This window comes from Podarcis gaigeae (assembly GCF_964106915.1).
Source record: "Podarcis gaigeae genome assembly, chromosome: 4".
Lineage (NCBI taxonomy): Eukaryota > Metazoa > Chordata > Lepidosauria > Squamata > Lacertidae > Podarcis > Podarcis gaigeae.
The window spans coordinates 67176078-67194028 of record NC_139677.1 but is presented as its reverse complement, the minus strand read 5'-3'; the positions used below and the strand labels follow the sequence as shown (position 1 = coordinate 67194028).

Sequence of the window (17951 nt, the reverse complement as noted above, 5' to 3'; positions counted from 1 at the left end):
GCTACTGTGCATGCTCATTTCTTATTGCAATTTTGGTGGGTTTTTTGTTTGGTTTTTTTGTTTTGCTCATTTAAGGTTTTTAAAAGATTTTTTTTTTGGGGGGGTACTCCTATTAATCCCGACGTATCGCATAACATAATTATACTGAGTGCTTTTTTTCCAACAGAGCGCATTTTCGGCACCTCTGATATGGGTGCCGTTGAAGGCTGACACTTTCCTCACCCCCTTCTTGCCTTTACGTACTTCTGAGAAGCCTCAAGCAATCATTTCAAGTCAAAACAGAAGCTGGCCAGCGTTTGCAAGCCTACACTTTTTTTAGATCTATGACTCCACCTAGCTCCTAGCCACTCCTAGCTGCGATTGGTCAGGCTACGGGGTGGGGACAATTCATATTTCCTTTTCTTTAATCCATCTCCCATGTAGTGGTGACAGGCTTTAAGCTTTCTAGCCAGGCCTCTACCATTGCACATATGTGCATTTGCGTAGGGCCCTTTCCAGCTGCCCTAGCCATCTTCCTGAATCAAAGGGAATGAGGGAGGTGTGGGCGCATTTATTTGACCTGCACCAGAACCAGGGTGACCCCCAAACCAGCTAGGGAGACAGCTTGCTGTAGTTTTAGTACCTCTGCAGGCAGTGAAAAATGGCTGTTGTCAAACTGGCATCTGTTCACGGCTGCCCTGAGTCGCCCAACAACTTACTGTAACAACTTCACGGTCAGTTCTGGCACCTATTTTTCTTGGGGGGAAAGCATCGATTATGCGCCCTCCTGTTTCTCAGTGATCCCAATTTTGGCTTAGTTCTGCTGCACTCATCACCCAAGGTCACTATTATAGGGACTAATGTCACTAGAATACTGAAAACACATTTTAATCTCTCCTTTACAGTCTAAACTTTGCAGTTTTCCATTGAGAGAATGGAGAAGTTGTCTGTTCTGAGGTCAACCCAAAACTCAAAAAAACTCAAAAGTCAAATTATGACTTCCTCTGCTCCCATACAACAGTGAGAAAAAGAGGATAAGGAAACCTTTTCTCCTCACAACAACCCCTCCAGAAGAAAATATGAAAGTCACAACAATGTGAGCCTGTTTTAACACGTCAGTCAGCAGCTTTTACCCTAAGCTGGGCACTGAAGCTTAGAGTAACACCCAATAGGAAAGGCAGCATAAACTATTCCTTAAATGGGTAGACGGAATCTGCCCTTCCATTAGGCTGTTATACGACAGACAAAAATAATTCTTCCTAACACTATTATAGTATTTACTGCAACAAAAGCAAGCAAAACCATTCCCAACTCTTATTTAATTTGGATATAAGAGTGAGCATGCAAGGACTTGATAAAATGTCTGGTCTATTTCTAAAGTTATTTGTTTGGGGCTTGAATTGTCATTGGAACTGGAATTTGCTCTGAATTAGTGAAGGCTGTGTGTGCGCACATTGGTGTATTATTTGGCTGCTAGTTTGCACATCACTTGCCAGCAGCAACATTACTAAGCAGCAGTGATCAGGTTTCCATCTAGATGTTGAACAGGGCAAGAAGCTGGCATTTGACCACTCACTGTTCCTACCTAAATCTTCTGTTACTAAAGAAGGGAGAGTGCCACAACAGAAGGGGATTTGTATTTTGTAGCTTAATGAACTCACAAGCTAACATCCTGTTTTTGTTCCAGAGAGTATGAGTCTTTAACCCTTCTCTGATAACACCCACAGGAAATCAGTAAGAGCAAGTTTTTAATATGGGAATTTTGTTTTTTAACTCAAAGGCTGGCCAACCGCCTATCTTTAAATATCTTTCCCATTTACTAGCCAAATTAGCACTGCAAATCTCTGGGAACGTAGTTGCAAGAAATTATATTAGTTGGAAATGTTTGTACTATTGCTATTTTTAAATGACATTCTGCAGCTGCACTTAAGCATACAGAGAACGTAGCATTGCAGATACCCGCCACTTTTCAAAGGACAGCGGGTTACTTTGAACCGAAATGTAGTACTCAGACCAAATTAGAGTATATTCCGGTCACTTCTAGATAATCTGTTTGTTGATAATTTATTCTCATTTGTTTGCATAAAGCTTGGGGAAGGTCATATGACAGCTGTGTCAAGCAACTGTTATCCTACACTTTTCAGTGCATTTCCCTCCTGTCACTTTCTTAACTGCAAAAAGTCCACCCCCCACTTTAAAAAGCAGGCATGTTTGTACAAGAACACCAAATCTACTTTATTGTATAACTTGGATTTGCTGGTATCTAGGTGAATCCCACCCACAATAGTGACAATTGGGGTGCAATATTAGGCTAAATGTTTTTACCCAATTTAGTTTCTAATTCACTCTGCAATAGCCAGGGACATGGTATGTTGAAAACACCATCTTGCAGAGAAACCCTGGACTCAGGATGCCTTCTAAACAATTCTTACTCCCAGGATCACTCAGCCAGGAGTGCCAACTTGGCCTACTTGGGTGCCCGGGGCTGGGGTGCCATGCAGTGTGCATGGCCCTGGCACCCAAATTTGTGGGTGTCCAGCCCCATCATGGGGAATTTTGTGGGTGCTTGGGCACCCAGGGCCCTAGGGAGCTGGCACCTATGCACTCAGGTGTGACAGAGAAGGGTCCCCCATTTGCATTTCTAATGTAATCTGTACGCCAACTGTGGCAGTTTTTAGACTAAAGATGACTTTAGATTTCAGGATTACCACTATGGCTCATTTTGCCAGACTAATATTTATGCTTAAAAATCCTTTGAAAAACAGTGAAAATGAGTTTATATTCTGTGTGCTTTGACTGGAGTTTCAGACAGAAAGCCAGCTGCAACGTTTGCAAAGAATTTCAGTACCACAGTATTTAGAGTAATGTTTATGCAACTATCTAATTGTGACAGAACAGGAAATGCCTGTCGTTACGGATATTGAGTGTATCAGCATATGAGCTCTCACGTGGTACAGGAAAATACAGCACTTAAAGAACATAACTTTCAGACACTGCTATATTACCAGTCAGATTCATCTATCACATACTGCAACAAAAGAAAAGAAAAAGGGTTTAATCTTACTGGCTGTCATCTGTATAGACAGAGTTGGCCCTGCTCACAGACTGACCACTATCAAAGACTGCATAAGGTTTATATAGGCAAAGAGAGGCTCATATTCATGAACTGATTAATGCTATCTAGACAGGAAGTTGGCCTAGCATATGAGGCAGTGCTCTCTCTTTCTCTTTCTCTCTTAAAAAAAAAAAAAAGCTCAAACTTATTCCACAGAAAAACTAGACACATTATACTAGAACTGAGGGAGAGACGGGTTGTGTTATCAGCAGAGGAGGCTGACCAAGCCCCAGAAAAAGATGGGGGTGGTGGGCAAATAACTTGCTTTGATGGCTATCAGACAGATACAGTGGCATTGTGTAATGCAGAATTAAGGCCAGGGCAATAACAATGTTATCCTGAAAGAAGGCAGAGCCTGCCTATGATGGAATCCAGTTATCTGGACACAGGGCTGGACTGGCTCAACTCACAAAGGAAACAGGCTGTCCAGAGAGTGGGCTGGTCCTTCCCATTAAGGGACTGTTATCTGGAGAGAAGGAGGAGGCTATCCGGATACAGATGGCTTTGTCCAGAGCAAGAACGATTTCAGGATGCTGGGCTGGCCCAGCTCAGAGGATATTTGTTCTAATAGCTGAAAAGAGCAAGCAGAAACAGTGTTAGGCATTGCTGCAGCACATTGTGCAAAGACTTTGAAACAGCATTTCTCTTGTGAAACCGTAGAAACATACTTCCATATGATAAGAAAGGGGGATTGATTATTACTTTATTTTTAAAAAAATATTACTTTGCCCTTCTGCTTTAAAAAGGTGCTTAGAGTGGCTACAACGACTGATAAAAACATAAAAATGGAAAAGCAGAATGAAAGTAATTCAATGCAACACAAAACCAGAAAAATTATAATACACAAACATAGCAGCAGAATGATAAATAAACTGTAATACTACAAATATATCCAGCCCCTATTTCCTAGCTCATTTGGTAGAGCATGAGACTCTTAATCTCAGGGCCATGAGTTTGAGCCTCACATTGGGGAAAAGATTCCTGCATTGGAGGGGGTTGGACTAGATGACCCTCATGGTCCCTTCCAATTCTATGATTCTGTGATATGTCTCTGAAACATGAACACTTCCTTCAGTTTCTTTGTGGGTCCCACATTATCTGCATGGAGAAAAGTGCAGGGAACATAGGAACGGGATTCTGGGTGCCTATTCATTACTCATTTCTCTCATGCAAAGCAGTGTAACTGGGACCTTTCCAGTCCTGGGTCTATTAGCATTTCAGTCTGCTCTTGTCTCTGCCCTCCCTTGAATCCACAGAGCACTGCGCAAGCTCTGCCTGCTATACTACTCCGGCACATCCAGAATGTGTTTCTCAGGTGTGAAAACTCTGTGAAACTTGCCAGGTGCAGCTATTTCCATCACTCCAGCAACTTTTGAATCCACATTGACAGAAGAATCCTTTCTTGCAAACCAAATTGTGAGAACAGCACCCTCTTGTGGCTTTAATCTTTTGACACACACACACACACACACACACAGAGAGAGAGAGAGAGAGAGAGAGAGAGAGAGAGAGAGAGAGAGAGAGTATTTTGTTTAACAGAAGCCCGGGACTGATGGACGGACCCAAAATTCTCAACTATGTAAGGATTATAGCTCCAGGAAGACAATCATAATCACAAAATATTTAGCAAATGTAATAGTTATATTTTCACTAGGTATTAAAGCTAGGAGTCTGATCTAATTTAATTGGGTAGATTACTTGATTAAAACACTTCAAATGGTGCTCCTGATTAATCAGTAAGCAGTTTTAATGTTTTAAAGAAATATTTTGAATACGTATAAGAATTACATTTTTTAAAATGGTGCTTGTCATTTGCAGAAGTAAATAAAAACAAACAAGTTCTGATCTATTGATTTGTAAATCTATTGGCAGGGACTCTTGCTCTCTCTCTTACTGATATGAGCCACTTTAGGAAGCATTAGTTATCTGATAACCAGGTTGCCAATATAGTAAGTATTTTATTTTTACAAATCTGCTGACTAATAAAATGGTAGCACCTTTTAAGTCAATTAAATTATTGTAATTGAAAAATCTGATTTATTAAAGGCTGCCCAACACACAAAATCCATCAGATGAGAGGCTCTAGGATCTGGCAGAAGCCCTGCTATGCTGGCAGGACTTGAGAGAAGCCGTGGGCAGGAGACACAGAGCTCATCCACACTTCCCAAACCTGAGGCTAGAAATCACGGGACAAATGGCAGTGTGGATGAGCCCAAAGAGTGGAACCTTGGACTGTGAGATGATAGGCCTCTCGGGGTGCACAAGTGATTTGGGAGTTGCTGCTGGGTATATGATGCAGTCAGCGGAGGAGAGGGAATGAGGGGTGTGTGGAGGAGGGATGTCTGATTATTAGTCCATGCAGTATTCCTCCTGATGGGCTCAGGTGCATGCTGAATGTGTGTGGAGGCTCTCCTCTTTGTAATGTGGAGTTGTACCTTAGATTTGAACCTGGGACCTGCAGCATGTAAAACATAACCTGTTCCACCAGATGCTCTATTAAACTGAAGCTATTCCTGTTAAGAAGGAAGTGCTGTGGCGGGTGGCTCCCGTGTCTGGGAATGTGTATTACCTGATTTGGGAGGAGTTGGGCTCTCTAGGAACGAAGAGGTTTGTAGTCTGGGAGTACTGTTGGATTTCAACTTATTACTTGGGTCTCAAGTGGCTTCTGTAGCTAGGGAGGCTTGTGCCCAGAACCAACTTAAGCTGATTCATCAGCTACAGCTGTTCCTGGACTGGCATAGCTTGGCTTTAGTTGTTCATGCTCTGGTGGCCTCCCACCTGGACTACTGTAATGCACTGTATGTGGGGCTGTAGCTAGTGAAAAACGTGACTGCTAAGATGGCAAGTTGGACAGATGGATAGGAATACAAGTCACTGGTTCAGAAAGTGTTGCACTGACTGCCAGTGAGCTACTGGAATCACTTCAAGGTGTTGGTATTAGCATATAAAGCCCTAGCTGGCTTGGGACCAAAGTACCTGTGGCATTTCCCTCTGTAATTGCTCTTTTGCCTGTGGCATTTCCTTCTTGGAATCCAAACAGCAGCTAGGGGGTGGAATTCACCCTTTCCCCCCATGGGTTTCAAATGCCCACCTCCTGCTTCCCAACCTCACGTCTTATACAGTGAGCCAAGGGAGAGTGTTGCTGACAGTGCATGTATGCAGCTGCTGTTGCTGTATGTTCTGGTCCATCCATTTGGCTGCTTGTCAAATAAGTATTTCTATCTCTGCGTGAGTTCTGAACTCTTGTCCAAGAAGGGCTGTGTGCACTCCCTACAGGTACCCTAACCAGGGAGCTCTGTTGATGCTGTATTGCATGTTTCTTCCTCCGTCCTCTTTTTGTATATGTTCAGTGGTACCTCGGGTTACATACGCTTCAGGTTACATATGCTTCAGGTTACAGACTCTGCTAACCTAGAAATATTACCTCGGGTTAAGAACTTTGCTTCAGGATGCGCAGCAGCAGCAGGAGGCCCCATTAGCTAAAGTGGTGCTTCAGGTTAAGAACAGTTTCAGATTAAGAACAGACCTCCAGAACGAATTAAGTTCTTAACCGCTTCAAAAATGTATCTGAGGAATATAAAGGAATTGAAACCTAGGGGGACCTGGGAGCTGCCAATTATGGGGTCAATATGCTAGCTGTGCCACTGGGGTTGATGGGAGTTGGGGATTAGGGCATCATTTTATGTGTTTTGCATATGTGTGTGTTGGGGGTATGCCCTAGTCATGGTGAGTTCATTGGCTATGTGTGTCCTTGATTGCAGGAATCTCTATATGGTGGCATTTCCAGGAATACCATGTTGTAGGTGCCAGGTTCCCCTAAATTCTTGGGTCTAATAGGTGTTAAAACTGGCTGCCAGATGAATTTTGTGTTGAAATACAGTGGTACCTCAGGTTAAGAACTTAATTCGTTCTGGAGGTCCATTCTTAACCTGAAGCACCATTTTAGCTAATGGGGCCTTCCGCTGCCGCGCCATTTCTGTTTTCATCCTGAAGCAAAGTTCTTAACCCGAGGTACTATTTCTGGGTTAGCGGAGTCTGTAACCTGAAGGTTTGTAACCTAAAGCATCTGTAACCCAAGGCACCACTGTACAGGCCAAACCCCACTGTTTTCAATGGGACTTCATAGAATTGGAAGGGATGCTGAGGGTCAACCCCCTGCAATAGAGGAATATCAACTAAAGCATCCAAGACAGATGGCCATCCAGCCTCTGCTTCAAAACCTCCAGTAAATGAGGTGAGCGTGCACAGGATTGCTTTTTCATTGCTTCAAGTCGACATTTGACTAAGGCTAGAAGACTCCCCGGGGACGCAGGTGGCGCTGTGGGTTAAAGCCTCAGCGCCTAGGACTTGCCGATCGAAAGGTCGGCGGTTCGAATCCCTGCGGCGGGGTGTGCTCCCGCTGCTCGGTCCCAGCGCCTGCCAACCTAGCAGTTCGAAAGCACCTCCAGGTGCAAGTAGATAAATAGGGACCGCTTACCAGCGGGAAGGTAAACGGCGTTTCCGTGTGCGGCTCTGGCTCGCCAGAGCAGCAATGTCACGCTGGCCACGTGACCCGGAAGTGTCTCCGGACAGCGCTGGCCCCTGGCCTCTTAAGTGAGATGGGCGCACAACCCCAGAGTCTGTCAAGACTGGCCCGTACGGGCAGGGGTACCTTTACCTTTACCTTTAGAAGACTCCCCACCACGCTTCACAGTCGCCAACTACATGTAATGATATTTACTTATTTCAGTGTTCTAAGCCTTCGGCCTTGTAAACCCAACTAAAGACTCGCGTCTCTCTCCTCCCCTGCCTTCACCCGTATAAGGTGAGTGTTTTGGTCCCGTGACACCGCCCTCCGGCAAATCTCATTGGCAAATTTCAAGGCGCTGTGCATCATTAGCAGAGAGCTGCATAATCCCCACCCCAAATATGCAAGCCGTCTGCTCATCTCTTCCGCCCTTAGCGCAGCTCTCATTGGCAAAAACGAGAGAATGGAGTGCAGCTATTGGCTAAAAATGACAAGGCCTGCCCACCTGACGGCTTCTCTCACTGTTTACTTCCGCTCTACAGAAACGGGCAAAGCGAAGGGCCTCTATTGGCTGCGGCGCGCGCAGGGGGCGGGCTCGCACGGCTTGATAGATGCCTGAGCCCCGCCACCCTGGTCCGCAGACTAGGCAAAGGTTCACTCAGGTGTCCGAGGCAGGAGGTGTGAGATACACGCGCGAGAGAGAGCGAGCAATGTGGCCGTTCCTGCTACTGCTGCTTCCGTTGGTGGGGGTCTCCGGGGTAGTTCAGATCCCTCCGCACGAGGACGTGGCTCGGGTCGCGCGCTTCGTGGCGCACTCGTGCGATTGGGGCGCGCTGGCCACGCTCTCCGCGCAAGACCCGCCGATGCGGGGCCAGCCTTTCTCCAACGTCTTCTCCGTCAGCGACGGGCCGCTGGGGTCGAAGCAAGGCAGCGGGGTGCCTTACATGTACCTGACGCCGCTGGAGGTCTCCGTGCATGATTTGCAGGTGAGGGGACGGGCATTTCAGTTATTCTGAGATGAGGGAAGACCTCGCGACACAGCAGCTGCAACTGTCTGAGGCCGGCTGTAGTTGTTCAGTGCCCTGAAATGTGCTCTGAAGCTGAGGCCTGGTGAGTTTAGTGAATTCTGAGTTTAGTGAGTTCTGGTGAATCAAGTTTAGTCTTGTGTGTACTTCATCATTATTAATTACAATATGCATGTACAATTGATGTACCCTGATGTTGGGAAAGATGGAGGGCACAAGGAGAAGGGGACGACAGAGGACGAGATGGTTGGACAGTGTTCTTGAAGCTATCAGCATGAGTTTGACCAAACCGCAGGAAGCAGTGGAAGACAGGAGTGCTTGGCGTGCTCTGGTCCATGGGGTCACGAAGAGTCGGACATGACTAAACAACAACAATATATAAAGTGCCTTAAGAGGGCATTTGGTTTTTTCTTTAAAAAAAATATTCCATAAAATTTAAATTATTTCAATATATAATGACATAAATTATTTCTACGCTTTATCTCATTCATTCTGAGGAGCATTCTTTGTTCCTCATTTCAGTTATTTTTGCAACAGCTTTGTGAGGTAAGTTAGGCCAAGGTTTATGATTGTCTTGGTGTCTCCCAGCAAGCTGTATGACTCTGCGCAGGGATCTGAATGTGAGTCTTCAGAGCCAAATAAAGTGTAACATGAAAAGGGTCTCCTACATTAATAAATTTGAGAGGGTGGGATAAATGAAAATCCTGGAGTTAAGGGAGCTTTTTAGTCTTTTCCCCTGAGCTATCTTCCTAATAAAACCACATGCACACCCTCTTCCGCAGCTGCTGTTTGTCTTTCAAGGCAAAACATACTGTTATTGCTTATCATATGTTTCCCATGTGTAATAACAACAGCTCTTAGAGACAATTTTGGGGAAGAAAAAAAAATAGTGCTTACCCATTCCAAAACTCCTGCCCTGTCCGGGTAATTCTATGAAAATGTCAACATACAAATATTTTTTTCATTTATAGTTAGCATGTTCTATATTTTTCTAAAGAACCTTGTCAGGATTTGCTTTGTGGGCCAAATTTGACAGGTGGGTAGGGCAACCATAGTTTAGCAAGCTCACCTTGGTTTCAACATCCCAGCTTGTGGCCAGTCCTGAGCTATAGCTTAAGGTCTAAACTGTAGGTCAAGAGCAGGGAACCTTCTACATCCTGAGGGCCACATTCAGTTCTGGGTATCATTCTGGGGCATACATGTCAGGGGTAGGGCAAGAGGCAACTGGGTGGAAGCAATGAATGTAAATGTTACATTTGTACAGTAGTTTAGTTTCTACACATACTCTCTCACATCCCTCTCTTATCCCCCATCCAGACAAGAAAGAAGTATTATCAGAGTTCAAGGACACATTCCAGCCAGGGAAAAACACTCAATGAAGGTGTGAAGCACTGAGGCGTGTGGCATGGGAAGAATCCTGTGGGCCAGAAAGAAAGGGCTGGAGGGCAGCATTGGACCCCCAGTTGCAATATTGCTCACCCCAGCTTTAGTTAATAAAATGTTACCCTTAATCATGCTTTGCTTTACTTGGATGTGGTGAATAACTTATGTCTGCATATGCTTAATCTTCACAGTTGTTTCAATTTTGCAGTAAGGTTATTAGTATAGCTTCTTAATACATGTATGCAATTGATGACATAGAAAAATACTGATCTAATTGAAGCTTGGTAAGCGTTGTTATGAGCGGAAGGATTATTAATCTCTTTGCCTGCCCTTCTAAAGAATGCAGGAAGTTTAGCACAGCCTTAATCTGTATGTTGCGAAACTTGCATTCAATTGATGGAAACCAACTAATGGATATGTAACCAAATAAGATGAATATAAACTGCCATGGAAAGCTGGGTAGGGAAGTTGAGAAGACGATCTGTAAATATAAATTGAGGAAAATGCATAAGCAATAAATAAATAAGAATCAATTGACAGAAACCTTCATACTCATTGGGGAGGGGATTGAGTATACCTGCAGTGTGAAAAGACTGAGGAGCAAACACTGCACAGCTATTGCAATAGTTTTGTAATCTGAGAATCTTTACATTTTTCAAACATTTTAGTTGGTTTGTGGTAGAAATAAGACTAGCAATATATTTTTTGGAATCTATTAAATTTACTTTGTCCACTTCAGGTACACATGTATATTAACAGATTCTATCCATGGGCTGTTAGGCTGCTGAATGAAAAGATAACAACAGGGCAACTGACTTTCAGGTTTGGTGGGTGGGTGTCAGTAAACGAGGGGAATTAAGACTAAGAGAGCTGAGGGGGGGGGTGCTCATGTAATCTCACTGTATACAAGTGACAATAAAGTATTTCAATTTCAATTTGAAAAACGTCTTTTGCACACAGAGAATTGTGACATGATTTGCAGGGATTGATTTGTAAATAAACTTACTGATGAACAAACCCATCTTCAGGGGGTCTTATTTAATTTGAGCAGCTCAAATGAGGCGTCATGGAGGTCTAAAAACAGCATGCCATCCATGTTCTCTCTAATTTGGGAATGAATAACTTGTGCCCTTCAGGTGTTGTTGGACTCCCACTCTTGGCCAATGGCCAAGAATTACAGGAGCTGTAGTCTGGTAATATCTGGAGGGCATTGCATTGGCTACCCCTACTCTAACCTGTGAAGCCACTTTATTACAGGCAATAACTAGTTTGATATGGCATACTTTGGTGTTAAAGCCGTGACTGCTAATAAATGCTCAGTTTTTCTGTAGGCAGCAGTAGAGATCTGTGGCCTCCAGATACCTCTGGCCTACAACTTCCATCATCCGTGACAACTGGTCGTGCTCTCTGGGATGATGAGAGTTTTAGTCCAGCAACCTGTGGAGGGCTTACAGGCTCTTCATTTCTTCTGAAGGAAGCTCCAAATTATTTGCCTTAACATATGTTTTCACAGGTACCTGAATACTCAATTCTTGGGCTTGTCTTCTTCTTTTTTTTGGAAATAAGCACAGTGTTTGCTGTTCCTACATATTTTATTGTAGCCTTGCTGATCCCTTGAAACACAATGATCTAGCTTATATGATTCAATGAGTTTTTGCTACTTCCTTTAGTAACCCCAAGTGAATGTTATCAGGTCTTCTAAGCTTTGATTACTATTTATCTTGTTAGACTTCTCTGTTGAACTATCTGTTGTGGTGGTGGTTGGCTATAACATGCCAATTTTTTCTCTTCGCTCCCATACACCCCAATTTCCCATTTTGCCTAACATCCAGTGTGATGAAGGGATTGGAGAACTTGATTTTGCTTGGTCCCAATAAAAGTATTGGCCTACCTATAATTCATGAATATTGCATGCTGATTCTGATATTTCAGAGTGGATTTCACTTGTATGCTGTGGAAATAGTCAACTGCAATGTCACAAAACACTCCGACTTAGCATTGCTTCCCAAAATCTTGATATGGTTTAATGAACAATTCTGTTAAGCTTACTCAATAGCTTATTTCTTTTCAGAAAGTGGAAGGAATATCTCAACAAGTGCTGCCATCTCTTATCTCTTGTAACATACAGTACAGCTGTTTGGACTGCCTTCAGTCATATGGAGACATCTGCTTACAGATAACACTCCCAGTGTAACCATGATTCAGCTGTTTCTTGACTGTTTTTCTCCTGCAAATAAGTGCCAAATGTGTGGTTTTTATGCTTAAAATCATGTGCTGCTGAAACTTCACTTTTTCTGGCTGAAAAATGAAACTGATGGAATTTCCCAAGAGGTCACTGTCAGCTTTACAGCTTTGTGCCTGTAAAAAGGAGAAGCACACACACATTGTGTGACTTTTACAATGTTTCTGTATGACCATGACCCTTGAATTGAAAAGGATATGAAACTCATCCAGACACTCAGCTTGTTTTAAATCTGCTAACCTATTCAGCAAATCTGAACATTTATGATTTTATTTTTTTTGCCACTTGTATTGCAGGTAAATGCCAATGCCTCCCTAACAATGTCCTTGGCACAGACACCTTACTGCAAGAAGGAAGGTTATGATCCTCAGAATCCACTGTGTGCCCATGTGATCTTCTCTGGAATAGTTGAAAAGGTACACTGTGATATTTGGGTATACCAGAAGAATATAATGCTCACTGGCTGAGAACTAGAAAGCAGGTTTCATAACACTGATGATATATGCCTCTGAAATATACTTATTTTGAAGTTACCTTCCATGCATTCAAATAATTTATGAAAGGGGGAGTAGAGCTGTGTATGCTGGACGTGTGTCAAAAATCCCTGTTTTACCTTTTATCCCAAAATTGTTGCACATTCCCAGGTGTGAAGCGGGAACCAAATGCTTATATATTTCTCCATGCAGTCAGGAACACCAATTGCGTAGGGCTCCAAATCACATGAAATGGTCAGCACACATTCATCTAAAATTGTTCTGGGTGGTTTCCATAACCCTTCAGAAAAGATTTGGGGTGGACAAGGGGGTGCACATGGAGATGAGACAGAATGAAAGTTCCATTTCGCAGCCTGAAGTCTTTGAACTAACAGAAATACTTTGTTGGATACTTCCCTATGTGTACTTACATGTCATTAATCCTGTTGAACTCAGTGGGACTTAGGTTGAGTAGACATGCACAGGGTTGCATTGTTAGGCAAAATCAAAGAGCTGTAACTTTCTTGAAGGAACCCCATGTGTTTTCTTTTCCATGTATTTTGGGTTTGTTGAAAAATTAGGAAGTATTGTATGAGCTTTATAATACCTGACTAACTTCATATAAAATAGCATATCAGAGTATATGGGTCAAGTAGTCATGAAAACATCTTGGTTTGGATCCAGAGGAAGTTAGTCATACTTTTATCTCATTGATTTCTCATTGAAATGTGACTAACTTCCTCTGACTCCAACCCTGAGTATTCCTTGAATAATGTTTACATGTGCACTCTTCTCTCTCTTTTTCTTGCATCTTGAGATAGTTTGAAAGAAAGTACAAGATACGGTGGTTAACTAATATGTCTGTGAAATTACATATTTGGTAACCTGTTTGGTAGGTTCCGAATGGTACAGAAGCAGACTTTGCAAAGAAGGCTCTCTTCAGTAGACATCCTGAAATGGCTACGTGGCCATCTGGTCATAACTGGTTTTTTGCTAAACTCAATATCACCAACATCTGGGTCCTGGACTACTTTGGTGGAATCAAAACTGTGACTCCTCAAGAATATTTTAAAGCTACACCATAGTAAGTATTCAAGTTACATTGCTTGGGAAATCTTGTTTTTCAGCATCTGATTTCTTTATTCCACAATACTCCTTAAGTGATCCTGAAAGCCATAGGAGTTGAAGTGGTCACTTATTTTTATATATATTTGAGAGAGACCAAGGAAGCAGAGGGCTAAGATCTTTAAGGACCCTAACAATTTGAAGGAAAGCAGCAGAAGAGCTCCTATGGAAATGCTGAAATAACTTTTAGGTTGTAAAAGAGACATCAAAGGACAGAACCAGAGAGAACTAGGGTATCAAGGGTGTCAAAGAAGAACACAGCTATATATCTCTCACTGAAATAAGTGGGACTTCAAAAGCTGAACCTTGGTTGTTTTAAAATGCTATCCAAAAGTTTGGATAGTGTCCGGTAGTGTCTATTCTGATGGGCAGCAGCTCTGTAGGGTCTCAGGCAAACATCTCTTCTAGTCTTTCAGAGAGTGGTCCCTTTTAATTTGAGATGCAAGGAGTGAAACCTAAGACTGTCCATATGAAGCATGTGCTCTACCACTGAGCTATGGAATATCCTCTGTACAGCAGGGCCTTGCATGAGAAAATACCAAGACATTAAGACTGACTACATACCATTTTAATTTATTTTTATTTTTTCTTCTCTGTAGGCAAGGAAGATGCTTGAATGAAACATTGTCTACTTTTTCACTGGTCACTTTTGTAACAAGAAACCACCCAAAAACTGAGATAATCTTGTGGAATCTCAAAACTGCACATTCCTTTGGAATTCTAAGGGATTGCTTACGCCATTTGAGTGCAAAAAGTATGGATTCCTTGCAAAGGAAATCTTAAATTCTGTGCACAAAAATATTTAGAGTATGCAAATCTGCATACTATGCATAATTGATTCTGCTTTGGGACTTCGATTTTTAAAGAAGCTATTTTTCAAAAAGCTTATTTAGAGAAAAATACAATTGGGGATACATCTCTGAAATGGAGAAAAGAGAAAAGTGCAGTGGAGAAAATTTGTTGTTGAAGAAACATCCTGAAATGTTCAGCTGTATTCTGGACTTGATCAACAGATTCATGTGTAGCATTATTTGCTGGGTGATTCATGCTGTCAGCTGACCATATTGATAAGGGATATGCCTGCAGCCCTAATTCAGCTAGGGTCAGTTTATGCATATGTGTGCCTACAATACCAAGGCAATATATATTGGCAAGTGAAGTGCAAAACTTGATGTTTCTGTAGTAGTTCAGTAAAACTGCCCCAGTGATGTAGAAAGGGGGTGTCAATGATTTTAGCAGAGCACATGAGTGTGGGCAGTAAACTCTCCATCCAAAGCTTACCTCCCTGCAGCATCTCTCTCTGAGTGCTTGTAGCTTAGCAGAGTTTGCTTGTAGTATTGGGGCTTAACAGAGAGGAAAAGCTACTAGGGTACAGACTGCAGGGTGGTAGGCCTTGGGTGGGCAAAGTGTCCTATGATCCTCAGCCATGTGGCCCTTTGCTGTTATAATTGGACCCTACCCAGACCTTTCTTCTTACGCAATTTGAGGAAGTTCTGTGTTTAAACCCATAGCAATGTTAACACTATGTCTTATTTGACCTGATACCATATGACAGAACTACATGCTTAGCTATATTCACCTCTGTGCCTTATTTACTGCTTGTGCCAAAAAATTCTGAAGGCTTCATTTGAACTTAACATAATGTCAGTTCCATTATGGACCATAATTTTTAAAATCAACTAAATTGTAGTCCTTGATTATAGAGTTTGAAACCAGGTGCTGTAAACCCATTGTTAAAGAAAAATATAATTCTTCCCAGGGCCACAAGATTGATTGTTAACAATCTTTAATTATGAGATATTATGAGAGTACCATGCAGAATGCATTGATCATATGAAACCCTGTTGTCTTACCACAGAGCAGAAAAAGAATTCTAATATATAATGTGGAGCCATGTTCCCATACCTGGTGCCCTCCAGATGTTGCTGGACTACAATCCTATCCCTGACCAGCTGGCTGGGGCTGATGGGAGTTGGATTCCAACAATATCTAGAGGGCTGCAGGTTAGTCACCCCTGGGGAAGGCTGATGTTGAAGGCATGCTGCTGTCTCTCTTGATGAGTATTGCTTGTTTTGTGTTGAAAAGTGTTCTGTCATAGCGGATACATGATTGAAATCTGAGGAGACCAAGCTGACATGACAGAAGAGAAGTGCAAAACCCACAAAGGGTAGTGTGAATCCTGCCAAGGACTTGTCACTTTCAAGGCATCAAATGTCTTTGATCACATTCTTTTCTTCATCCACAATTGTTAAGGTATAAGATAATTAGAATTTTTTGGTGGCTGTTCTTGCTGTCAGGTTAACTAAACAAATTAGGCCTTAGTCAGCAACATGTTTCCTTGGAAGTAATCTTCACTTATTTGTAGAAATAACTTTTCCTACCTCTGATGTGGCCTCAAATGGCTTGCATATTTTTATCCTGAGAAATTACATAATTGTGTTGCACATGGAAGTTCTAGCTTCCATAATAAATCCATAGTTAAACAGTATGGAAATAAAGATATATTCTTGGAAATGACATTGCCCTGTTTCTTATTATATGTTGTATTTCATATTTGGAGGGGAGAGAGAAATAGAGGAAAATTTCTTAACTGTGTAAATTGTCTGAAAGTGTGTAAAATGTGTGAGTTAAAACTTACAGCATATTTTCCAGTTCAGATTTTCTGTTGCCTGCCATGATTTTTAAAGAAATACATAGATTTTATTGTGAAACTTAAATCTGATAACTAATATGTAATCTGGTGTTTTCCCTCAGTGTGTGCTTCTAGTTTGCAACATTTCTTTTTTGCTTTTGTACTAATTGGGTAAGTCATTTCTGGAGAGTTTGATTTGGCTTAAGCAGTATGATTTAATGCTTCCCTCTTTGTTACTGACTACTACCTAGGTTTCATATTCATAAAGGTAAAGTGGCAAGTGTTGGGAAAAGATCCCCTGATAGATAAACCATTTAAACTAGAGGATAATACTTCTGGGAGCTGCCAGTGGGAGCAGTCAGCTGCAGTCAGAAGTAACGATGCCAGCCTAGGAACATGAAAAGAGTCTACTGATCAGGCCAGTAGCCCATCTTGTCCAGCATCCTGTTCTCACAGTGGCCAACTAGCTGCCTATGAGAAGCAGATTATTCGCAATAAGCAAATGCTGCACTTTGAGGCAGCTCACTTACCTGATCTCTCCCAGTCTAAACACTGTATGGAGAGTGTGTGCATGTGTTTGGGGAAGAAGAAAGGTCTCAATATTGCAGGGGTTTTGTGGAAGCACAAACTGACTTTTTGCTTTGCACAGACACATAATGTGTCTGTGAAGGATGAGCCAGCCAGAGTTTCCTACTCCTGTATTGGTGTTCCCAACTGCAGCATGTTACCTTTCCCCTAAAGTGAGAATGGCCTGCTCAGGAATCTTACTGTGATTCGTGCTAAAAGCTGAACTCTGCTCCCAGTGACCTTGCTAGGGCAAGCGGAAGCATGATTGTTTTGCTCCCCCTGCTTCCCTTGCCTTTAAGTGCCTAATTATATTGACATTCTAGTTTGGATTTTCTGCTGTGACAAAAGTTACACAACTGTGTCACAAACACAATCAGTTCTCATTGACAACATTATTTTGTGTCTTCTTATGTTCTGGATTTGAGGCAAGGAAGAATCAAAAGGAAATGAAGAAAAGGGATTCTTTGCTAAAGGCAGTGGAGTTTCCCAGCAGAAAGCTGGATATTATTCATAATTGTCATATCAGTGTTGAACAGAAGAGGGTGCCATACACTGTTAGATTATTTTGTTTGATCAATGAAGTTTTACAGCCTTTACTTTAAAATAGGTTCACTTTTAAATGGAATCTAGGCACAGATTTTCAGTGAGAACAGAAGGAATCTGGGGTGCTGGTAGTCTCTTGCATTGAACCTCACTCACTTTTGATTTTCCATTTCTTTGACAGTATAATCTTTTATTGGAATCCGATGGACCCCTCTAAAGTCCTTGCTGGGAATAACGTTGATGATTGATTCTCGTTATGACCTGTTTAACATAAAAATATATATTGATACTGCATTCCAAAAGCAGTCCAGCGCTGTAAGGGAAGGGCTGTAGCTCAGTGGTAGAGCATCTGCTTTGAGT

General features: G+C 42.2%; 1 protein-coding gene and 1 long non-coding RNA gene across 6 annotated transcripts in view; both read left to right on the top strand.

Moving 5' to 3' along the window:
* LOC310843873 overlaps positions 1–2011 on the top strand; it is a 41360-nt gene extending 39349 nt beyond the window's left edge. For all 4 annotated transcript variants that reach the window (XR_014563725.1, XR_014563726.1, XR_014563727.1 and 1 more), the window contains one exon: positions 885–2011. This is a non-coding gene — a long non-coding RNA (uncharacterized lncRNA). The remainder of the gene's footprint in view (positions 1–884) is intronic.
* A 6016-nt stretch (positions 2012–8027) lies between these two features.
* On the top strand, positions 8028–16363 carry CREG1 (cellular repressor of E1A stimulated genes 1; the record flags this gene model as incomplete). 2 transcript variants are annotated; one of them, XM_083737435.1, is made up of 4 exons in its annotated part: positions 8028–8587; positions 12548–12667; positions 13621–13808; positions 14449–16363. In XM_083737435.1, coding segments are annotated over exons 1-4 (684 nt in total). In that variant the 5' UTR covers positions 8028–8212. The 2 variants fall into 2 exon arrangements, with proteins under 2 accessions (XP_083593561.1, XP_083593560.1); XM_083737434.1 differs by lacking the exon at positions 14449–16363 and having other exon boundaries at positions 8045–8587; positions 13621–13809.
* Positions 16364–17951: the final 1588 nt, after the last annotated feature.